This window comes from Colossoma macropomum, unplaced genomic scaffold (genome assembly GCF_904425465.1).
Source record: "Colossoma macropomum unplaced genomic scaffold, Colossoma_macropomum, whole genome shotgun sequence".
Taxonomy (NCBI): domain Eukaryota; kingdom Metazoa; phylum Chordata; class Actinopteri; order Characiformes; family Serrasalmidae; genus Colossoma; species Colossoma macropomum.
In genome coordinates, this window is record NW_023494800.1 from 369,433 (window position 1) to 395,000 (window position 25,568).

Here is a 25,568-nt window from a genome sequence, read left to right on the forward strand (position 1 = left end):
CGGAGCAAAGTCGTCATATACGGACGCTGTAGCCGAAAATGTGGACTCTCTTGCCTCCGTGTAGGAGCGGTGGGTGCTCAGACTGTGAGACAAGAGACCAAGATTTCAGAAATCCATCTGATCGATTGCTCAATCAGAGCTCGATTGGACAGTTAATCTGGCACCGTTTCTCCTCTCACACTGCACGGCAAACGACGGCCGATGAACCTGAATTCGGTCAGATCGTTGAAGTCGGCTTCGACCAAATCGGGCTTAAAATCTGGCTAAAATCGCACAGTGTACGCCCGGCTTTAGATGTCTCTGTCCATGTGAAATATCAAGAGGAGCTACAATGTCCAAGAACTTCTCCACTACAGGTTTGATAGCAACTGAAACGCAACATCTGGGAACAAAAAGTCAACACAGGCACGCAGATGCCAGATTCCCGGAGGTTTAAATCGCCAGGGTCAAACTGACCCCACGGATAAAAGATGTAGTAAATTTGAGGATAACAGGAGGGTTAATGTTAATCGTAGAAACGGTGAAACAGTCACACGTAGCTGTCACACAGTCACACCGTTTAAGGTGGGAAAAGGGAAAAGCAAAGGAAACAAACAGCATTTTTTGCCACTATTTGTTGTCTTAATTACCATTTAATTCAATTGTAAAGTCTTAGATTTTCAAACTTTGTTTTTGGCCCATTTAATCTTTAGTTTTTTAGTCAAAAGTTGTGTTTCTTTTGCTCAAATACTTTTATTTGTGATCGTTTTCTGAGCAAAAATGTTGCCATTTCCTTTACAAATTCTTACAAATTCCTTTACAAATTTAATTACTTAACTTTAGTGTTTCACCACAACATACATTGTCACCATGTTATAAAAGCAATAATCCATCCAAGGCTGTGTGTTACAGTGATTTTACTGCCTACACCTCCAAACTTATAGTGAAAATCACCGTAAACGCGACCTCGAGTGGCTTCATAAGGAAAAACTTTCTCAGAACAGAAGATTTGGTCATATTTTCCAAAAATAAAACTCTCTGGTTGTGGTTTGCGGCTAGGCTCATTTTAGACTTTGGCTGTCCACACATTGCTAGACGAGGAGGAGGCAGCGGAGGATTTTAAAGGAATATTCCAGCATTTTTCAACTTCCCTTACGTGTTTCAGGAGTTTTTTCCTGTTCTTTTACTTTGTTTAGGGAAGTTAAAACTATTTTCAGTGGTAATTAAGTGAACACAGATGAAGCGCATAAGAGATTGGGTTGAAAATGCAACATTTTTAGGGTTTTATTCATAAAAAAATGTTCCTCAAAGTCTTCATTTTAGTATGCTTTTTAGCAAACTACACACCTGCCCGGAGTGGAGAGTAAAGCGGCTCAATATTACGAGACGTAATGCATTACATGCTGGATTTAGTGCTGTATTTGAATCAGGTTAAGCGCAAAATGGCCACATTTCAGTCTCGCATTCCATCATAAACCTAATATTGCCGTGTTCTAGATTTCATTGAGGAACTTGTGGTGTCTGGAGTCAAACCAGCAGAGCAGTAAGCGTATCAGTTAAGGTTCGTTTACACAGCAAACATTGGTTTTCCTACATTTTATTTAACCTGATTAGATTTGTGCGTTCATGCAAACCGAGTATCTTGTGATTGTTTCCTGACAAGCACACAAACGTAATCCAAACTGAGAGTGGACAGAAAAGACCTCAAGATCAGATTTACTCAGATACACTTCACTCTCTGTCCAATACAGACCCTCAGAGTGCAGGTTCTCCACTGTATGAGCAAAAGTATCCAGTAAATCCAGCTACTTTAAGGTCACCCACTGCTGACACAGCTTCTATAACCTCCACAGAAAAGCACTGACCAATAGAATGGGACGCTCTGGAGCAGCTACACATGATCCTAAGGTCACCATGTCCAGTGCCCAGCGTGGGCTAAGGGGATATAAAGCCCCACAGCATTGGGCTGTGGAGCAGTGGAACTGTGTTCTCTGGAGTGATGGAGCTCCATCCAATACCTTTGGGATGAGTTGGAGTGATCCAGAACAGACCATCCAACATCAGTACCTGACCTCACTAATGCTCAATCAAACCCTCACAGCAATGTTCAACACCTAGTGCACAGACAAGTTGACTTTACAGCTCAGTGATGACGCTTTAATCTGATCTAGACGAGTCGCTGATCACATGATCGACACTAACAACATGGATGCCTCAGAGAAGACAGCAGGTAAGCAGCCTGGAGATTCAGGATCCGTATCTCTGGTTTCCTGAAGGCTCTCAATGCGATTCTGGACCCACTGGAAAGGGCACATCATGCTGTACTGACCACTGGAGTTTGGCTTCGTTCTATCATTTCTCCTCCTGATCTACAGAGCTTTAAAGACCAGATACAGAGCGTCGTTATCTCCTGCTTCCTGAAGACTACAGTAAGAAGTCCTGTGTGGCTGGAGATGCCTGTAATCCTGAAGCCTGTTACTCTTATTTTCGCTCTATGGTGCTCTAAACTTCTCTGGTTCTCCGGACCTCTGCTGCAGGCGAGCTTCTCGGCAAGGTCACCTAAGTTGCGCCTAAATAGGACACAAATTTGTGAGATTCCAGAGTCCGTATCTCCGGGACCCTGAAGGCTCACGATGCAATCCAGGGCTCGTTGGAAAGGGCGCGTCACGCTGTACTGACCTGTGGAGTTTGGCTTCGTCACAGATTTTAAAAGTCAGAATTTTAAAGTCGTCTGTTGAAAATCTTTTTCTTTTCCTGTGGTTTTGATCATGACGTCATCAATGATTAGTCGACGTCAACTATTAATACCTTTCATTTCAGAAGAAACTCTGGAGTGTACAGACTTTAGGACAGTGTGTTTGTCTTTTTTAATAAAGCCAAGACCACAGAAGTTTTTAAACACTACTTATTACACACCGTTTTTAGTAAAATGTGATTTATATGCTGTTGACTATGAATACGGTAAATTTTAAAAGTTGGTTTGCTCCATATTTAATTGCTAAAACATAATACGCCCCCCCCATGCAATCCCCCGCCCCGGACGGATCCCGTGCCCTCAGGGGCCGCCCACGACGCCTGGTCTGGACACGCCACTGTCGAGCACAAAGGAAGCGTGAGAGCGCTGAGCGTGACCGTGTGAGTCTGAGTGAACAGGACCCTCATGTGGGCGTTCAGAGAGGTTTTGTGTTTACCTGCAGGCAGACCTTTCCCTCTCAGCCTGTCCCGAATCTCTCTGCTCCTCTCAGGAAGAGACTCCCGCTCCGTCTGAGACAGCAAACCGTCCAGCTACAAATCACAGAGAGGGGGGGGGGGGGGGGGGGTTAAAGTGAGGGAACAGAAAAGATAAACGGTGACACGCTGGGAGAAAGAAAACAAAAGCAGGATGTTGGTCAGCAGAGCGAACGAAAGAAGGAAAAGTCAGCAAGTGGCAAAAACTCAGGGCAACAGAGAGAGAAAGGCCAAAAAATGAGACAGAAGAAAGATTTTAGCAAAGGTTACTGAATATCTGCTGCAGCCTTTTCCCTGAATATCTATTAAAATGACCCTTAATTAAAAACCTTAATGTACGACGACATGCATTAATGTCTGCTTCATTCAAAAAGCCTGGATGATCAAATCAAACATGAAACAGAGAGCGTGCAGAGAGTTTACAGCTGCTGAAGCTGCTGCAGCGGTTTTGGAAAGTAGTGATGAAGATAACGGAGCATTTAGATATGAAACATATGAGGATCTTGTTATACGAAGAGCCTTTAGAGGAGAATCTAATAAGATATGAACAAATCGAGAACATGACCTCAGACCACAGAGGGGTAAACCGCTCATATTATGGAAAAGCACAATTTTGCTTTATTTAAAGTTTAATTTCGTATATAAACAATGTTCACGTTTCCTTGGAGTCCATATGCAAACCAAGGTGCTGAAACAGCCTGCTTTGGACTTCACGGCACCTCTTCAGCCCACAGCCGTTTAGCTCGCTCATTTACACCGAAGGTATAAGGAGTGTTGCAACATTTACAAATGCACAGCCAATCAGAACAGAGTTCATTTACATATAACCTAAAGGCACAGTGACAAAAACAGCCTGTTTAATTCTAGGAGACAAGGAGAGGTTTAAAAATCGTCATGTAGAAATAAGCCCTCGTGCGACGTACAAGGACACTCGCTCACATTCTCAGAGCAGACAGTGCAGAGCTCTGTGTTCACCTTCAGTGAAAGAGAGACGCTAACGAAAGCACCTTCAGACGTTCACTGTGAGACGAGAGCTCCTTCGGCCGCCGCTCGGCTGGACACAGATAAATACACTCGTTCTGCGAGTCGTACAGCCACAATCTAATAACTGATCCTTCTCTGGTTAACTTCCAAGAAAAGCTACAGGCACAACAGCAACTCATCCAGCTTTAGAACGAACGACAGAAGGGCTGAGAACAGAGTGATGGACAAAAAGGAGCCCAGAGGACAGAAAGGAGGACGTCAGTGAAGCGTAGGAGCCTGAGAAGGATTCTCACACTTACTCAAGAGACACGACTCACAAAACTTTTAAAGACACAAAAAACATTTTTCAGTTTTCTGGGGTGGGCGATATGACGATATTTATCATTATCGTGATAAATGATGTTATAGTTAGCATATCGTCGATATTTACAGTACTTAAAGAGTTCCTGTTTATCTGGATTTAGTGGAGCACTCTGAATTTATCAGTAGAAATAATTAAACTTGAAAGTATTTTTTAATGTGGCACCACTCCAACTTATCAAAACTAAATACTGTGGTGCAAAATTCAGTGTGTGAGGTGTGAACAGAGAGATTCAGAGTGGTTTGGTGTGAAATGGTTCAGATGTCTTTACAGTGGTGGTGATAGGAACCAGGGGTCGCCATGACTACAACACAAATATAGACATTTTATTTACTATCCAGAACCACCAGTGAACCTACACGAGTCTTCTGAGTTTATATGGAATGTTGATGATGGAAAATAGTGGAAAATCTGAAATAATAAGTTTTCTTTGGGGACTATTTTTCCTCACAGCGCCCTGCATGTATCCCTCCACCATGAATGGAGTTTAAGTTCTCTAAACTATCATAAAACAGTGTCTCAGTCATCAGGCAGTGAATTCATAACCATTTCATGTAGGAACTTTCTGTGAGGGAGCTTTTAGAGGTGGACGTCTGGTTCCTATCACCACCACTGTGAACAGTTCTGACTCGGTAAGATTATCTAGAACAGACCGTTTCACACTGAACCGCTCTGAACCGCTCTGATTACATCTTAACCACTTAATTATACAGGAATTTTGGAAAACTGGTGAAAATCCCCTGTAACACACTTGATGTCTGAAGAAACACTGGACGAGCATAGACCTTGACTGGTTATTAAGTTAGTGAGCTGAACCTGTTTCTAAAAAATATATATATAAATACATAAATAAAAGCATTTCACACCAAACCACTCTTGTTTACATCTGAACAAAATACAGGAATTTAGAAAAATCAGTGGAATTCCCCTTTAAGTATTCACAATATCCTTGATGTGATCAGAAAGGCTTACTGTGATGAAATGTGAAATAATTGATCATGATAACGATAAATATCGTCACACTGCTCACCCCTACCCTGACGTCACAAGGTCTGAGATACTAAATTTTACAGACTTTTTAAATATTTTAATTTACTAAAACGCTACTGAACATCATCTTGAATACTCGTCTATTTAATAAGCTTAAGAAAAGCTCCAGACGTTTATTACTGTCTGCACTGAACGAGAGGAACGACGTACCTGAGAGAGGCTCCCGAGCACCAGGCGCACCAGCTTGCGTACGTAGGAGAAGGCGGGGTCGCAGGTGGAGTTGCGGATGTGCGTGCTGCAGGCGTTCAGGATGGAGCGCACGGACAGACGGGAGAGCGTGGAGTCCTCACACATCTTCAGCAGAATCCCGTTCAGGTGCTCACTGAGCTTCATAGGCTGACGCAGAAACAGACACAAAGCTTCAGACAAAAACAGACACATTTATCATCCAAAAGATGTTCTACAGCCCTTATTGCGCAACAGCGCCAAACCAGTCATGTGGTTCTGTTCTGGGGAACATGCTGCCTAATTTAGATTTATTGTGCCGTTTGTGATCCGCAAAGGAACAATAGCAAAGGAACTTCCAGCCTAAGCCTTAAATCTGTCACGCTTATTGAAGTTAGATTTACATATTCTTTTATGCTCAAACTATAATCAAAAAGCTAAGAAAGGTTCTGGTGTCTTCAGCACAGACGATCTGGACCAGGACTTGATGTTTTTTGTTTGAACTCAGGTCAATTTGTGCAGAAAACTGATTATATCTCACTATTGCTCTGTATTTTAAGCATTCTGGATAATTTAGTTCCCTCAGGCCGTTTTCACACTTGGGCCATTTCAGCGTCTGAAGTGGACTCAGACCGCTGAGTCATGGTTTCTTTTGCATATGTGAACATGCCAAACGAACTCAGACCCCCCTAAACGGCCCCAAAAACGGACCGAACTGAGACCTCCTCTGGAGGTGGTCTCAGTTCAGTTCGTTTGTAGTTCGTTTTGTGGTTCGATTAATTTGTGCGTTGTGAAAACAAAACGGCCCCAGTCCTCACCGTACACACAGCCACAGTCTTCAGCTCTTCAGCAAACAGACCAAGGATCATTATGAGGTTCTGCTCAGGATACAGTCTGTCCGTGATCTGAGACAGACAGCAGCGCTGACTTATTAAAGCGGTCAGATGCGAGAGCTCGCGTGATCATACCATGTTAAAGGCTCAAGCTGGGCACGCAGCGCAGTTTTCAGCTGTTTTCACTCTGAACACTGAATGAATCTCCGGGTGGAGCTTCAGTGAGGAGCACAGCCGAACACGGAGCCCACCGCAGACCCGCAGGGCCATTTTCCAGTTTTGCGCAATGGACTGCCAATCGTTTCAGCGCGGCCAATAGGAGAACAGCAGGCGGGTCTGGTGGTTCTTCTCGTCACCTGGTAGGTCAGATTTATCAGAGAACGCGGCCCACTTGGCGAGCGCTGTGCACACCGTGAGTGCTGTGAAAGTGGTCCGAGTTCTAATGGAGCTGTGGTCTGAACAAGAAGTGGTCTGAGATCTCAGGACCAGATAGAAAACTGAGTCCTCTTTAGAGTTCACTTACATTGTGAACACAAAACGAACTGAGGTCACTTGAAGTTGGTTCCCTTCCAGGTTCACTTTAACAGAACTCGGTACGGTTCTTTTAAAACAAACTATACATAAAAACACTGTCAAACAGCATTTTTGAGTTGAATTAACTCGCAGTTGAGTTTAGTCTGTCGTCACAGGCAACTTTGAAACCACCACTTTCAAAAAGTGAACCTGCGCTGCTCCTTTTAACTGTTTCTCTCTCATTAAATTTACCCAACAGATGTGTTTAACTGGGCGGCACGGTGGCGCAGTGGGTAGCGCTGTCGCCTCACAGCAAGAATGGCCTGGGTTCGATTCCCAGCTGGGTGACCAGGGTCATTTCTGTGTGGAGTTTGCCTGTTCTCCCTGTGTCTGCGTGGGTTTCCTCCGGGTACTCCGGTTTCCTCCCACAGTCCAAAGACATGCAGACATGCTGAATTGCCCCTAGGTGTGAATGTGTGTGTGAATGTGTATGTCTGTCTGTCTGCCCTGTGATGGACTGGTGACCTGTCCAGGGTGTATCCTGCCTTCCGCCCAATGACAGCTGGGATAGGGATAGCTCCAGCACCCCACCGCGACCCAGAAGGATAAGCAGTTTAGATGATGGATGGATGGATGTGTTTAACTGAGCGAAGCCCACTGAGCTATTGTTTACAGAAATAAGTTTGCTTGGCTTACTTCCTGCCCATTGGTTCCTGGCTCCATCTGAAAGTGTGTCTTTCCATTTGATTTACTCACGATCACCGTGTCTTCATTCCACCTACCCTTCCTCAAGCGTACACACACTTAACATGGTTCTTCAAGGGTTATTTAGTAAAGAAAACGGTTCTATATAGACGCATAAACACTCAAAAACCCTTTGCATGATTAAATGGTTCTTTGCATGGTGAGATGTTCTTCAGACTGATGGAGAAGGTGCTGTCTGTCGCTGTTGTCGGAAGAAAACCTGGTATCTCCAAAATGGAAACTTTACAGGAGAAGGAAAAAACCTACTTTACTTTCAATGTAAGTCAATGGAACCAGAGTTTTTCCCAAGTCATTTTGGGCCGTTTCTTTTGGTCTGTTCTTCATGAAATTTACACACGATGTAAAGAACAACAGACGTTTCCAAATTATATCAAAAACTGAAAAAAAAAAACAAAAATGGAGATACAAGGTTTTCTTCAGGCAGCAGCGATATGCTTCTCCGTAGCTCCAAAAAGGTTATTCTAGTGTTACGAAGAAACTTTTTGATGCTATAAAGAACCCTTTTCAAAAAGGTTCTACATGGAACCATCTACAGCACTCTATCAAACTAGAGGGGTATAAAGCCCCCCAGCATTGGGCTGTGGAGCAGTGGAGCTGTGTTCTCTGGAGTGATGGAGCTCCATCCAGTACCTTTGGGATGAGTTGGAGTGATTCAGAACTGACCATCCAACATCAGTACCTGACCTCACTAATGCTCAATCAAATTCTCACAGCAATGTTCAACATCTAGTGTGAAGCCTTCCCAGAAGAGTAGAGGCTGTTACTGCAGCACAGACTCACTGTTAACACCTTCATTTCAGAAGAAACTCTGGACTCGACAGACTTCGTTTGACTCTTACCTGGCTTTGTGGAATCTCATAGTCGGCCCCCCAAAACAGAGTCATCCCGAGGGAGTACATGTGCATCTAGAGTCAAAAAGAGAAACCATAATAAACAAAACCATCACAGAACACTGTGGGTGTGACCGATATATCGGTTTGCTGATATTACCAGCTGATACTGAGCTTCTACGGACCTCGATCAGCAGTAGGGCTGGGCAATGTGACGATAATGCATCGTTATCATGATAAATTATGACACAACACGGTTTTCTAAGCATATCAATCGGATATCGTCGGTACTTAACCCTCGTAAGTCACCAAACACGGCAGCATAATCAAACACACAGCATAAAACACGACAAAAACACGCTGAGCGTTTTCTGATAAAGAGCTGCCTTTAAACGCAATGCTAGTTTCTGTTTGCTGTCAACAGAGCAAGAAAAACGGGGTAAACAGGTTAAGATACATTTGACAAAGATCAAACACATGACTGAAAGTATGCAGAATAGGACGGGGCTGGCGTCGTACTTATCTTAATATTTTCATCATTTTTTGTTGTATGAATAAATGGAAAAAATGTCTGAATTTGCTGATTCTGTTCTACAGGCTGAATATCCTAGAGTGGTCAAAAAGAGGTGAACTGAGCGGGCGAGAGAGGAGAGAGAGACAGTGATGGAGATACCGCGCTTGTTTTTAGGAGTTTTAATTAGTCCTGTTTAATTAATAACGAGGCACTACATGCTCCACTTTATCAAATCTCAGAAAAACAGCATGTCGAGGTTAGAGCCGGGCGGTACGGCCAAAAATCTTGCAGTAGAAAACGCCACCAGGGCTGTCGCTGGAATGTGGAAGTGTGAGAACGGGGAATTATATCGAAAATGTAGCGAACATTTCTTATATTTCTATCGAGGAAAGTTATATTGCGATAATTATCGATATCGTTTTATCGCCCAGCCCTACTTGAAGTATGGCGATATAATAATTTTGCCCATCCTTCATCAGCACCATCGGTAAAACTCCTGTCAATAAAGCACGAATAACTGGAGGCTCATCTTGGATTGTAATGAACTGGAGATCTGGAAACCATATTTCCCAATTAGCAATAATACTGACCGTTAGTCCATTAGTTCTCTGAGTTGCCTGAGCACAAATCTGAAAAAGTATTCAAACTGATTAAACCGCTCGGCTAACAAGAGTTCATTACTTTATTACATCAAATTTAGTCTTTTGGTCACATGGGAACAACAGAAAATCCAGACTGTGAGGAAAAGCATGAAAAACCGCACATAAAACAAAATCTAACTGGTCCCTGTAAGACGTTCAGCACGCTAAATGTAAGTGGTGATCAGGAGTGGGTAAACTGGGCGAGTACAAAATAAATAGCAGGACATAAACCTGAAATATAAAATTACACCAGCTGATATTATCAGTTCTTAGAACTTTATTACCCTTTAAAATTCTCTTATAGAAATATCATATATTTCACGTATTTCCAAACACCCCAGTCAAATTACGTATCTGACTGATTTTCTAAGTGAAAGTAAGTAACACGTCCTCTACAGGACACAAACTGAAACACAGCGCCTGGAATTAAAAGGGATATTTTTATTTTGTGTAATGGACCTAAAAATGTAGTCCTAATGGTTAAAATGCAATGAAAAAAACAGCTTGTTTTAAAAAAAATGAAATATTATAAACTGAAAAGTGTGGGTGACACTGTATGTCATCGTTATGCAATTTTTAGTTAACATTTTTATTTAAACAATGGAAAAAAAAATTAACATAAAATGCAATAAAAGGCCACATTTTATATTTACATTTTTTTTCCAATATGTTAAATTTGGCAAATAAAGAGTAATTGCGCATTAAATTGTATAGAAGTGTGTTTTCTGTGTTCTCATTTTATTATATATTTTATTATGTTTCATTATATATATATATATATATATATATATATATATATTTATATATATATATATATACACACACACACACACACACACACACATACACTTTCTCAAATCTAGATATATGTTAACATTTGTATATGGTGCAGTTGTGTACGGCTGTTCTGAAGCAGATTTTGAGCAGGATTACCTGTGTGTTTATTAACAAACAGCGCAGTAAACACAGCTACTGTGCGCTTTAACAGAGCTGTTATTAACCCTCAGGCTCGGTTACACGGTCCTAAAACCAGCCTGAACTCTGGAGTGATTCCTGAGTGGAGGCCTGAGTAAAGTCCGTCTGCGGTTCTCCTGTTTCACACTGTTATTTATGAATAAAACACTGAAAGACTATAAAAACAAATCGAGTGTACGACTGTGTGAAGCGCAGCTCCGGAGCAGAACAGCTCAGAGTCTTACAGCACAGATGAAATGTCAGATTGGTAAAAATACTGCAGACGCTTTCAGGCTGGTCAGTCAACAAAAGAGACACAATCTCATCTAAAGAAAGAAACGTTTAGCATTCATCAGCGTAAACCTTTAATCAAACTCAAATTCAATCAAAAGCAGCTTTTAAAATAAGTACAATAAATAAATCTGAATCACCAAATGTTACCTTATCAGGGCAAGGTAATGCTAAAGGAGAACTCCACTACTACAAGAAATGGTTATGAATTCACTGCCTGATGACTGAGACACTGTTTTATGATAGTTTAGAGAACTTAAACTCCATTCATGGTGGAGGGATACATGCAGGGCGCTGTGAGGCAAAATAGTCCCCAAAGAAAACTTATTATTTCAGATTTTCCACTATTTTCCATCATCAACATTCCATATAGACTCAGAAGACTCGTGTAGGTTCACTGGTGGTTCTGGATAGTAAATAAAATGTCTATATTTGTGTTGTAGTCATGGCGACCCCTGGTTCCTATCACCACCACTGTAAAGAGATCTGAACCATTTCACACCAAACCACTCTCAAACCACTACATCTTACACACTGAATTAATCAGATTTTTTAATTCTCCTTTAACATAATGTACTGATACTGTTAATTCTGTTACCATCAACATAACTGTTCCATGCTGTGAGTGGATTAAGGAGAAAAATAAACAAGAAAATTATCACCACATTAAAATCATATTCAAGTAAAAAGACAAACTGAAGAGGACTTTTATTCACCCATGGAGCATTAAAAGTGAAGCGCCTCTGACTGAGATACATGCACTGACTTGTTAACAGACACAGAGACTCAGACAGAAGGGCAGTCTGACTAACACAGCAGCTCTCTGACCTTTTGTTCTGCATTAAACGCAGCTAAAAACACTTAATCCCTCCAACAACGTCTGTGCCGCCCCTCTCAGAGGCTCTCCAACCACCACCGCTCTGCCTAAAGCTGTTCTACCTGATTTTTAACTTTCGTTTCATTTTCATTACTTTATTTATTTTATTATTTTAGTCATTTTAATTAATTTTTAGTTTACTTTTTGATCTCCTTTTATTTTTTTTTATTTGATTATTAACTTTTACATTTTAGCTACGTTTTAATTATTATTTTATTTATTTTATTTTTATTATTAATGTTTCTTTTTTTTAACTTACCTGATCTAAATCGCTTTTTATTAAATTTGCTTTTATTATTTGATATGTTTCTCATTATCAGCCCCTTTTCCTGTATCAACTCAGCAACACTGTAAACGAGGGTCACCCTCAATGTTCCCCGAGGATAAATAAAGGTTGATTGATTGATTAAAACGCGCCTCAGATCCACCAAGAACTCAAACGTGATTACTAAGATATAAACAGTGCAGAAGTCAGAGACTGCTGTTAATTTGTTATGCTTACAGTCAAAACAGCCGTTAAGCTCAAATCACTCCTTTTTCTGCATCAGGAAAAAAGCAGAAAACACACAACAGAAAATTACACAACAGATAAATCTGCTCTCAGCTGTGTGAGTCAGCGAGTCAGCGAGTCACTCTTCACCTTTATTCCAGCTTCCATTCTTTTCAGGAGACTCACTCCTGCAGACACACCTCCACAGTTCAGTCTTAAGCTCTGCTGGAGCTGGATTAGTTTTATCAGAGGAGGTGTGGTACTGTAATCTCTGTGTGGTTAGACCGGCTGATTCACACAGGATAAAGGATCTCTGTAATTTCCCCAAATTACCCCAAACAACCAGGACGCACACATCAAGGCACGGTCGTTTACGTCAGCGTTTGACACCAAAAATAAACCCGAAACGTGACTCTGGACGCCTGTTATCAACGGCAACTGGGAATGATGGTGCATAATCACAGCGAAAGTGAAACAAGACAGAAAACGAGATGTTTTATCGCCATTTGATCATCAGAAACGTGTGCATTCAGCAGTTCTGTGGATTGGGGAATCGGGTCAAATAAGACCGATTTTAGCTGTTAGGCCCGAATACTGGAGTCCGCACCCTGGCCTGATTCTGGGCCCGTTTGGGGGAGGGGCTCAGTACCACTGGTTTGCTTTCACACACAATAATTCCATCCGAACTGTGGAGCAACAGCGCAATTCCATAGGTCACTTTTCCGGTCTGCAGGTCTGCAGGTTGTAGTGGCTTCGTCCGTTTGCTGCTTTTCTAGCGAAACGTTTCTCCGGTTAGTCGGATTGAAATCTGATTACTGTGTGGGACGGAATATGCAAATCAGCTCGTTATGCAGCAGCCAATTACCAACTGTTCATTAAGTCGTCTGCAGTGTGTTTTGTACAGTGGTGTCTGTCCATGTTGATATTAACCATTTCATTTTGTTCCAAACCTTGTGAGTCCCCCATGATCACCTTCCTCACAGACAAGAAACCCAGCGACGCACTGCATGGGGAGGAGTTTTGGTTGTACTGGAAGGAATTTTGGTTGTGCTGGGAGGATTTTGGTTGTACAGGGAGGGTTTTGGTTGTACAGGGAGGAGTTTTGGCTGTACTGGGAGGGTTTTGCTTGTACTGGGAGGGTTTTCGGTTGCACTGGAAGGAGTTTCAGTTGTACTGGAAGGAATTTTGGTTGTGCTGGGAGAGGTTTTGGTTGGGTTGGGAGGAGTTTCGGTTGTACCGGTAGGAGTTTCGGTTGCACTAGGAGAGGTTTTGGTTGTACTGGGAGGAGTTTTGGTTGTACTGGGAGGGTTTTGCTTGTACTGGGAGGGGTTTCGGTTGCACTGGAAGGAGTTTCGGTTGTACTGGAAGGAATTTTGGTTGTGCTGGGAGAGGTTTCGGTTGGATTGGGAGAGGTTTCGGTTGTACTGGTAGGAATTTCGGTTGCACTGGTAGGAGTTTAGGTTGCACTGGGAGAGGTTTTGGTTGCACTGGGAGAGGTTTTGGTTATACTGGGAGGAGTTTTCGGTTGTACTAGGAGGAGGAGTATTGGTTGTACTAGGAGGAGTTTCGGTTGTACTGGGAGGAGTTTCGGTTGTACTGGGAGGAGTTTCAGTTGTACTGGGAGGGGTTTCAGTTGTACTGGGAGGAGTTTTGGTTGTACTGGGAGGGGTTTCGGATGTACTGGGAGGGGTTTCGGTTGTACTAGGAGCAGTTTTGGTTGTACTGGGAGGGGTTTCAGTTGTACTGGGAGGAGTTTTGGTTGTACTGGGAGGGGTTTCGGTTGTACTAGGAGGAGCTTCAGTTGTACTGGGAGGAGTTTCGGTTGTACTGGGAGGAGTTTCGGTTGTACTGGGAGGAGTTTTGGTTGTATTGGGAGGAGTTTTGGTTGTACTGGGAGGGGTTTCAGTTGTATTGGGAGGAGTTTTGGTTGTACTAGGAGGGGTTTCAGTTGTACTGGGAGGAGTTTTGGTTGTACCGGGAGGGGTTTGGTTGTTGAGTGTGTCGTGGAGAGACGGATGTGTTTACTCTGCTATAACGTGGCTGAAATGCGTCTCAGTTCACCTCCTGAAGTGCTCTGAGTGATCAGATCTGTATCTGTTTAAATGCGTCTTGGCTGCGTTTACACTTGCAATTTTATGTGGCCTCCAGATATAATCCTGATACTGAGCCAGATGAAGTGACCAGGTGTAAACAGTTCACTGGAAGTAAACATCAGACCACCAATTTCAGGAGGACTATAGATTGGTTCTCTATTCCGCTCCTGGGCTCAAATACAGCTTTCACACCAGACCAAACACGTGGAACAAGTCCTGGGTCTGGAAAAGAGCTCTAGTGTGGTCAGGCTATTAATGTGTCCCAAATAAAGGAAAAAGACAATAAACAGAGGCAGTTTCTATTATCCGGTTTTGTTATTACATCACTGTGATGCTGATTTGAACAGGACTGCTGTTACTGAGGAGCTCAGAGTTCAGCCAGTTATAGAAGCCGATTCACTGTGGAATTATTAGTTAACAGACTGTAAAGCACTGCAGACTCATACTGGATTAAATCACAGATCTCGTCAGTGATCACTCAGATTACAGCTCCACCCCAGATTAAACTAATCCAGCTCCAACAGGGCTACAGAAGCTGGTTGATCATTTTCTGAAGTAATCAAACACATTCAGTGGTGTTGAGGTCTGGACTCTGGGGTGGTCAGTCCATCGTTCAGCTTCTTTGTTTGATGTGTCCGTCTCCTTTTCTCAGTGAGGTTCTTCTTGATCAGCTACACATCCTTTCAGACCCACAGCGCTGAGTCGTCTTCTCACAGTGGAAGGATGGACAGAAACACCTGTGGATGTTTTCAGATCTGAAGCAGCTTGATTTTCTCCTCTCTCTCAGAGATGAAAGCTTTAAGTGCTGTTTATCTGATGGGGGCAGTTTTGTGGTCTCCCAGCTCTTCCAGGTGGTTGTTAGGAGACACATTTTCTCTGGAGCTTTTTCACTTTGATTTTCTCCTTCCTTATGCAAGTGGATTGTCTTCTGCCTGATCTCCTCTTAATACCTTCTGAGAAAGGAGTAACTTGTACTTGACGGCTGTTTTGACTGGAAATTAAATTAAAGGGTCTCTGACGTTTTGCGTGTTACTGCACATGCAAACATTTTTCCATTTTCCTGCTCTTACAGCTCCTCTGCCTCAGAGAGAAAAAGAGGAAAGTCACTTCCCTCGGCCCGGCCTGGCCAAGCCGGAGGAAAGAATAACTTGGGGTTTGCCAAAGAATGCAGAGGATTCTCTGACTGAGCTATAAAAGAACAGAGCCTGATTCACCGACTGTAACGCTGCTCTGCGGTCATACAGGAAAACAGTTTAGAAGCAGAACATGAGAAGCCGTAATGCCAAGACTCTGGATGTGCAGTCAGATTCGCAGTTATTTAGGATGACTGCAATGATTTAAATCGCCTACAGTCGTTAGACGTCACAGATATATAAGCAAATAAAAGAAAGCAGTTAGTATGTTCACTGAAACACCACCAGGGTTCGAACTTCTAACTGGGAGCTCTTATATGGTCCCTCTGGTTCAGAACATGCAGGCTTGCTCGACTCTACACTAGGGGTTGCGTGACTTTCGAGTGTTGCCCCTTGGAACTGAGTTACAGGGTAGTGGTTGAGATCTTCCCTCTGAAATGAGACCCTCAAATAAAAAGAGCATCACTTCATTAACAGCTACCAGCGCTGCTCTGTAGGCGACGCTGCCAGTCTGCAGTGACAGCAGAGGAGGGTAAAGTTCAGCTCCTCACTGCTGGGCTTTAGTTACATTTAGGGCATCATATGATCTTCAAAGAGGGGGGCAATTATTTATTATCACCCACTTCTTCAAGGGTTCTTCAGTAAATGGTTCTGGGTCTCTCTACAGAAATGTCCATTTTGTGTCTGTGGTATTTAGAGACATACTACACTTAAAAAAACATGTTAGGGTCACAATTTATTTATATTTAAAAAAAAAACAGTTATTTTAACAGTTACACCTTCTTGACCCTCAATTTAGCAATATTGGTTTTTAAATCAATCATATAGAATTCCAATCACCACAGAAGAGCTCGTCCTCACAGTCATGTGTGAAGGCTGAGGCCATATTTTTAAGACAAAAACACTTTTCTGTAATTTTAACTGCAATAATCTATACATGACTATGGAATATATGAATTAAATGACAAAGAAAACAAATGCCAAATAAATATTATAAAATATATAATGAAAGTTGTCCCCAGGAGTCACTGGTGTTACTGCGTAACAAAAAATCTCTTATTTTGAAATAAAAGGGAATTGTGAAAAATAGAACACAAATAGATGAAATTCCATATTTTAGTGGATTTTCCATGATTGACATGTGGTTTGATGTTCTGTAGCAGTTATTCTGTAAAATGCATTGTTCATTAAAATGTCTCTGGTGTTCCTTTATTATGTGGAACACCAATGAGGATCAGTAACACCAGTGACTCCTATGGAGAGACAGAACAGTGGACGTTTCTGTAGAATGACCCATATATAGAGCCGTAAACACTCAAATGCTTACAGGGTTCTCTGAATGGTGAAATGGTTCTTCAGATCGATGGAGAATGTGTTGTATATGATTCTGTTGTATGTGGTTTTATTGTTAAGCTTGACACTATAATGACAGAAGAACCCTTTTTGGTTCTAGATAGATTCTTTGCAAAAAATGTGTTGTATGCAAACATTCTAATTCAGTGTTTACAAAAATAAACAATCAAATAACAGGTCAAAAACAAAAAATGAATAAAAATAATAACTGCAGCATCCAATCAGCTGCTTTATACTACTCAGTTACTATACACTGGTGGTGGTTGTTGTTGTTTACAGGCTGTTTATGTTTGGTCTTTATGATCCATATATTGTCCAGAGTTCTAACAGTGCTGCCCAAACCCATCAAACCCTCAGAAAAGAGGACTGTGACATAATTCAAGCCGGTAACAGAGCCACGGTGCCCTCGGCTGCCCTACCTTCTCTATGTCCGACACGGAGGAGAGGTTGAGGCCCTCGAGGATTTCCGGGGCGGTGAACGCTCTCAGGTCCTGCTGAGTCACATTTTCGTCCGTGAAGGAGATGTTTCCGGAAGGCATGAGCAGCAGAGACCAGGGGGAGATGATAAACCCCAGAGCAGCGGGATCTACAGAGGGGAAAACAAATAAACAGCAGGAATAAACAGCCGATTCGGTCAGATACAGGTTCTGGACCGGATGGAACAGAGCCGTTTTATTCTCCACCCAGTCAGGGCACAAAAACTGCAGTACTAAGTGACTGAATTCTGATCCCGACCTTAGAACGTGGAGCCAACGATAGCAGGAGCGCTTACAGCACATTTGTGTGACCACGATGTAGAAAATGCGTGTATTTCAGGAGTTTTTAATTAAACACTACTGAGTTAAAACACTGGGACCATCACATCACCATTCAGGAAACTGGGTTAACTTGAAATGCCGAGTTCACTGAACTTAGTTAAAACATGTAAAACACGAATTATTCTTTTGTTAATTTAATATTAAGTTCTATAAGCTCAAAACGTCACGTTAACCTGGTTACTTACTGTTTAAATTTAAAAGCTGCGTTTTTTATGGAGTATTTGTTCGCGTCTCTGACGGGCGGCTTAGAACCGCTAGTTCTTCTTCCATCCACCAGCTTTGGGAATGTTCTCCAGACTGTTTCATTTGAGAAACAGCACCGGCTGAAATTCTTTTTAAGGTATTAGTTGTGTCATTACTGTTATAATGATATGCAGATAAATGCAGATAACGTGACATACGAACAGGTCAGAGCTCGCTGAGTCCCTCCCCTCTCGCGTACTGAGCTGCAGCCTGAGGTCAGCCAGTCCAGTTTACTCTCAAAGGAGCGACACTGTAATGAGTCGATGAGTTAATGGGAAGAGAGAGCGGAAGGAAAAGCCAGTCTCTTGGGGTTAGCTGTTAGCCTTTAGCCTAGCTTAAACGCTAGTCGGCTCTCTGTGCGCTCTGCCTACGGCGCTCCTCGCTCGGCCTGCTGATTCAGGCAACGCTGCGGTCTCGCCCTACTAGCAAAGTAAATGGTTCTATATAGAACCTTTTGAAAAAGGGTTCTATATGGCACCAAAAAGGGTTCTTCTATTGTGTCAAGCTTGACATCTTTTTGGTGCTATTTGGTACCCTTTTCAAAAAGGTTCTATAGAGAACCATGTACAGCACATTCTTGATCAATCTGAAGAGAGCTTTAATTATGTAACAGGTTCTTTGAGTGTTCATGGTTCTATACAGAACCATTTTCTTTACTGAAGAACCCTTGAAGAACCAGCTTTTTTTTTTTTAAGAGTGTAGTTGTTCTATACAGAACCTTTTTGAAAAGGGTTCTATATAGCACAAGCTTGACATCGCAACGATAGGAGTACCCTTTTTGGTGCTATAAAGAACCTTTTAATCATGCCAAGTTGTCTTGTGAATGGTTCTATGTTCTATTTTTAAGACAGTGTAGAAGTTCCTAAACAGCGATGGATCTTAACGGAAAACCCAAACCGCTGCACTCAAACTAACGAGACGGTTCCGCTCCTTGGAGAACGTCTCTCATTACGGCGTAACACACACGGTCAGAAAACGTCTGCTGAAACAAACGGAGCAGAAAAGTCTGCAGACTGAAGGATGAAATTGGCGCAGCGCTGCTTTAATGTCCTGGAATTCGAGGAGTAAACATACGTTTCCTGTGAGGCCTGCTGACCATAGCAGGACCTCTGAGTGGAAAACCTCAGATCTCCGAGAGTTTGGTTCTCCCGTACCGCAGACTCACTGCTCAGCACAGCAGCTCAGGAACATCAGCCGTCAGCCTGAAACCAATCAGACCCCAGTCCAACAACACAGCACGTCTGTCTTAAACAGCAGCGCAGCAGCAAACGCTCCACTGAGAAGCTTTCAGAGGCAGTGAAGGGACGAGGCAGCGAGGCAGCCGGGGAACCGTCAGGGCAGGCCCACCCAACAAACCTCTATCTGCACCATCAATGACCAAACCAGCCGTCACCAGCATCTGCCCCAGTTTAAGAAGCTAAAAACAGAAGTAAAAGCAGCAGCAAGCTGAAGGGGAATTCCACCAGTTCTCAAAATTTCTGCCTAATAATGTGGATGTACAGTCATTCAGAGCTCAGGCTGGTTTGGCGTGAAATGTCAGAACTGTTCACGGTGCTGGTCAGGGCTGGGAGAGCCACTGAAAAATTAGTAGTCCGCTACTTTGTAGCTACTTTCCCAAAATTTGTAGCTGCTACAATTTAGCTACTTTTCCAGAAAAAGTAGTGGCTACTTTTTAGCTACTTTCAAAGCGCGACTGTCGAATGTTTGTGAATCTCCATCTGACACACCAAACAAGCCCAACTGACATTGTGAACAAGACACTGCATTTAGTCACGAGCCAGAAAGAAACACAGCTGAAAAGCTGCAAATCTACAAAAAGATCAACAAACAGTGAGTTTAGGTGTAACGAACAATCAGACTTACACACCCAAAGGCCTGATATCCAACGAACCCTAGACTAAAGGCAAAGTCCATCAGTCCAGGCTTTTCCTAACAAAAATCAACAAAAATAAGCGACAAACCAGACAACTTTGTGCAAAGCAAAAGAACATTGAGAGACATTTTACAAGAAACTGTTCTACTTTTGAGGGAAAGTTTCCTGCTGGAGATGTGAGAAAAGCGGATATAGCTGATCTAAAGGTTGAAGCAGAGCAAAGTGAGTCTGCGTTTTAGTTTATATTGTGTTTTCAGCCTGTACCAGTACATCAGCACATACTGGGACACACTGACAGCCAAGATGGTAAAACGGACATAAACTGTCCACGGTCAGTCAGGATTGCACAGTCGCCACCAGCCCAGTTAACGACCGCGTTCTATGGGTCAGATTTTGCGGGGATCGCCTGAAAAAAATTTGTAGGGACTTATTGATATAAATTATTGCATTTAAGTTAAATGCAGGTAAATTAACGTGTTCATTGAGCTGATGTTGCCTTTGAATTCGCCAACCTTCGTAATTCATTCTCCATCTAAGGCGCCTCAGTGTAACTGCAGCTCCACTTAATTTGGAACAGAAAATCCAGATGAGAATCTGGTGAATAAGAAGCTTCATCTTTATTTCTGTGTGTGAGTTTATTATAAGAGCTTTGGCAGTTTTGGAGCCACTTTTATTAGTTTTTATAAAATCTCACGCTGGAATGTTCTGAACTCTGGAGATGTGCAGGTCATACAGATCCACCAATCAGCTGATCTTCTCCTCGTAGTGTTTTCAGTAGACGCATCTAAAGTGTCCTCATATCTGTTCATGTGTTTGTGGTCATTCTGGTCTGTGTTGTTGGTGTTTGTCCTCCTGCAGGGCTGAATCTGCAGTAACGGTGATGAGCTGAGCTCCATCAGAGCACAGAGTCACAGCTCACCCACCAACATGGAGACGAGGTCTTCCTAATGACTCAGTCCAAAACTATGAATTGTGCTGTAAATTGAGCTGCTTTCCGCTGAGTGATGCGAGTTACCCAGCCAACCATACGTTTACGTTCTGATTTGGTCTATACAGTAACTTTACACTGGTCCAAACACCCACATTAAAAACATAAACAGAAAGAAAGCAGTAACACTCCGAGCGCTCAACCTTTCATAAAAAAATATCTAGAAAGTATCTAACAAGCATGAGAACCACGTGCTCAGGCATGTGTGGAACGCGAGGTCGGCGTCCGTCTAATCAGAGAGAATTAAATGCCTCCGACTGCTTCTCTTCGGTTCCACCATCAGAACATTTCTGCAGACTCTGTGCCTCTAAAAGCGAGAACCCACAGCCAGATAACGAGGCGCTGTGGGCGAGGACATCTCCTCTCCTTCATCAGAACTCATGCCAAACCAGCTACATCATCCTCCTCCTCCTCCTCCTCCTCCTCTTCGACCCTGAGGGTGAAGGATTAATCACCGTTTGAAGAGCTGAGGCTGAGAATCAGGGCCAGACAGAGAGCGCAAAGATCAGGAATCAAACGGCTTTACAGATTTTTAAACACTCAGATCTGATAATCTGGGCTGTTTTCACTTTAATGTGGAGCAAACTTTACATAAACAATGCACAGCATGCAACGGTCCTGACAGCCTTTACTAAAGAGCTTTTACTGAAGAGCTTTTACCCACAGTGCACCAGGAATCTCTAAAACTGTTTTTTTTACTTTTACTCTTTAACCACCTCCGCTCAGCATCTGTCTTAGTTCATTTAGTTTTAGTTTATTCGTTTTTATAAGTTGCTTTCTTTGATTTGATTTCTTTGATTTGTGATTATAACTTTTTATTGATGTCATTTACTTGATTTTTCATAATTTTCCTATTTTTTCATTACTACTGCGGTCTCATTATCGTTTTCTACTTTGTCTTATTTTCTTACCCTATTTAGTTGTTTATTTATTTTTATAATTTTTTTTATCACTAATGTGCCTCACAGTTTTCTTATTTTTACTTGTCTAATGTACTTTTGTTGGTCTTATTTATTTTCTTTTCTACACTTTCATGATTATAAATTTATATTTACTCTTTCTAATCCCTTGTTTGTTTGTTTGTTTGTTTATGTCCAAAGCTCGGCTACACTGCAAATGAGGGTCACTTAATGCATTCTGAGTTTAAATAAAGGCTGATTGATAGATTGAGTGATTGCAAATCACCGCTGCCAGAACAAAACCTCGTATCTCCATTTTTGACCATTTTCATTTTTGACGTAATTTAAAAATGCCTGTTGTTCTTTGCACTGTGTGTAAATTTCATGACGAATGGAGCAAAAGAAATGATCCAAAAATGCTTGGAAAAAGTCTGTTTACATTGACTTTGATCAAATTATATTTTTTGCTTCTCCTGTAAAGCTACCATCATTTTGGAGATATAATGTTTTGTTCTGACAGCAGCAAAATACTTTAAATAATTTCACTAAAATGGTCGAATCAATTCCTTTTTTCAGTTTTTACACTCTCACTCCCTTCATAATCAACATTTCATGACTGTGATTCGAAAGTAACAGTGACCACGTCATTTCTTGCCTTCGTGTTTTTAAACTTTAAGCACTTTTTCTCGAGCCCTGCTTCATTTCGGACGCTGCCTCTTTTATCCGCAACTCAACGAGGACTCGATTGTCCGCTGACCTCTCTGGCTGTGAGAAAAGCTCTGAAGCTGTCGGCTCTGCGGAGACACAACAGCTCTGGAAAAGAGGCCAGTCCTTCAGATAGATGACCGATCTGTGGTCAAGGGGGGCTGGCATCGGCTCAAACGCTGCTAACGACCTAGCGAGCCCCCTCCTCCTCTCGAGGGGCCTCGGCTGAGGCTGATAAAAGGCCTTTTGTCTGCTGGAGTAATGCGCCACCACTAATCCTTATCAGACGAGAGAGGACAGACCCTGAGCTGAGCAGGCAGCACAGCACTGATACATTTCAGAGAACCGACACCCCTCTTTCACCATTAATCAGGTACTAGACTGCTCTAACGCTGGGGTCAGAAATCACCCAGGGCTCAGAGCTCAGACAGCCCCCAGAAGGGGCAACAATGACCCCAACTGATTCTCCAAAGTTTCTGCATAATAAAGATGTAAACAGGGTGGTTCAGAGAGGTTCAGGGTGGTTCAGAGTGGTTCAGAGAGGTTTGGTGTGAAACGCTCTGTTCTAGAGAAACTTACCGAGTCAGAACTGTTCACAGTGGTGGTGATAGGAACCAGACGTCCACCTCTAAAAGCTCCCTCACAGAAAGTTCCTACATGAAATGGTTATGAATTCACTGCCTGATGACTGAGACACTGTTTTATGATAGTTTAGAGAACTTAAACTCCATTCATGGTGGAGGGATACATGCAGGGCGCTGTGAGGCAAAATAGTCCCCAAAGAAAACTTATTATTTCAGATTTTCCACTATTTTCCATCATCAACATTCCATATAAACTCAGAAGACTCGTGTAGGTTCACTGGTGGTTCTGGATAGTAAATAAAATGTCTATATCTGTGTTGTAGTCATGGCGACCCCTGGTTCCTATCACCACCACTGTAAAGACATCTGAACCATTTCACACCAAACCGCTCTGAATCACTCTTTTGTCTTGAAAAATCTGAAAAATCAGTGGAACCAACCACCACTTAAATCATCCACCCAAAACAATAAACTTCCACCTGCGTGTTAGGAAATCAGTCAGGGCAAAAATAAATAAACAGAAGTTTCTAAAATAAGAGATGCCCCAGAAACGCAACATGAAGGGTGAAAAAGGCCCATAAGTAGGTAAATAAATAATCAATCATGAAGGAATCTCTAAAACTCTTCATTTTAAACTTCTAATCTGACCACCTCCACACAGCCTTCAGTTCTGGTTCATTTAGTTTAAGGTTTTATTAGTTTTTAGTTGCTTTCTTTGATTTGATTTATTATTTTTATTGTTGTTATTATTACAACTCTTTTTATTGATGTCATTTATTTGATTTTTTCCATATAATTTTACTATTTTATCATTGCTATTATTGTCTTACCACTTTCTATTTTATCTTATTTTCTTACCCCTACTTAGTTGTTTTATTTATATTACTGATGTGCCTAAAGTTGTATTCGATTCTTCAGGTCTCCTAAGTTTTATTAGTCTTATGCACTGTTATTAGTGTTCATCTTCTTTGCTATGCTTTTTCTGATTATACTCATATTCACTCTTTTCAATGCCTCATTTGTTTTTTTGTGTATGCTGCTCTGCTACATTATAGAGGAGGGTCAACCTCAACACATCCCGGGTTGAAATAAAGGTCGACTGATCGATTGAGTGACTGCTAACACTTTAATTTAACTAATTTCACCGAAATGATCAGATTTTCAGTTTTTACATTAAGACTTCAGCCAGCTGAGCTTCACACTGAACACTTCATGATGAGCATGATTGAAAGGTTACCATGTCTCGGCGTTTCCTGCCTTTGTGTTCTTAACTTTAACGAAGGGTGGGAAAAAGACAGTGAGTAGAAAAATCAATCAATCAATCAATCAATCAAAGCTCTGACAAATGCCCCTGAAGATGAACCCCAAGAGGACGAAAGTTGTCCCCTCACACTGTTAACGCATTTCCTTGAGCTGCGCTCTATTTCGGGACGAGACTGCGCCCCCGGTTCTAGGAACGGGCAGTAGAGCCGGTACGCTAATCACCGCTAAGGAGGCGTGAATTACTCAGCGAGGCTCACGCAGCCGCTGACTGATTAATACACCATCAGACGAGGCCATTACGTGGTTTGGGCTCAGAGAGTTGCAGTGAGAAGCATTAGATAATCCGAAGCACCGCCATGTGGAAGTGATAGAGAACCGACCGGCGAGGGGAACCTGATGTTTTTCCACATTAAGCTGCATGTGTGAGGCAACTGGTTTGGCCCTGTGGCCGCATGCCTGCGGTCTGAAAGGAAATAAAGACCCTCAAAACCTTTTGTTTACACTGCAGCGGCGCGTCAGAGGTATGACATCACTTTTTCAATCCCGGCCCACTTTAAAGGGGACCTGTTTTAGGCTCTACTAGAACAGATTTACAGCTTCAGTGCTCCAAAAACACCTTATTCTCCTCAGACTGTTCATCTCCACTCACTCTCTGTCTGAAACGCTCTGATAGAGCTGCTGTGTCTTTAAGCCCCGCCTCCCGATGAGCCCAGTGTGCTGACTGGTCAGCTAGCCCACTCTGCTCTGATCGGTCAGCCTCCAGAGCGGTTCCCCCCTCCAGGTTCCGCCCCTGTCCTGCAGTCTGCAGACAGACCCTTCTCTCCTGAGCAGCAGAACAGGCCCCCTTCAAAGCAAAGTCAGCTCTGGAAAGGGTCAGCAAAAGAACTTCACATTTATCCAGGATGGAGTCAATCAATCAGCCAAGACATATTCAATGTCCAGTTTTTGCTTCTTTACTTTAGCGCTGGAGCTACAAGGCTAATGTTGCTAACAAACATTGTAAGTCAATAGTCACCCAAATCGTTTTCCATTAATACAGCCTCAAAACTTTAGGATTACTGGTATAACTTGTTCAAACTTCTTATGCTGCATACAGTCTCACTGCCAGATGCCTTGGGGTTTATTTTGGAACTGAATGCAG

General features: G+C 42.4%; 1 protein-coding gene across 1 annotated transcript in view; it reads right to left on the reverse strand.

Moving 5' to 3' along the window:
* ptpn13 (protein tyrosine phosphatase non-receptor type 13) overlaps window positions 1–25,568 on the reverse strand; it is a 147,444-nt gene that overhangs the window by 91,316 nt on the left and 30,560 nt on the right. Inside the window, 4 exon segments of the mRNA XM_036587727.1 lie at window positions 3,171–3,264; window positions 5,753–5,938; window positions 8,718–8,783; window positions 17,474–17,640. Coding sequence (XP_036443620.1) covers window positions 3,171–3,264; window positions 5,753–5,938; window positions 8,718–8,783; window positions 17,474–17,640 — 513 coding nt within the window.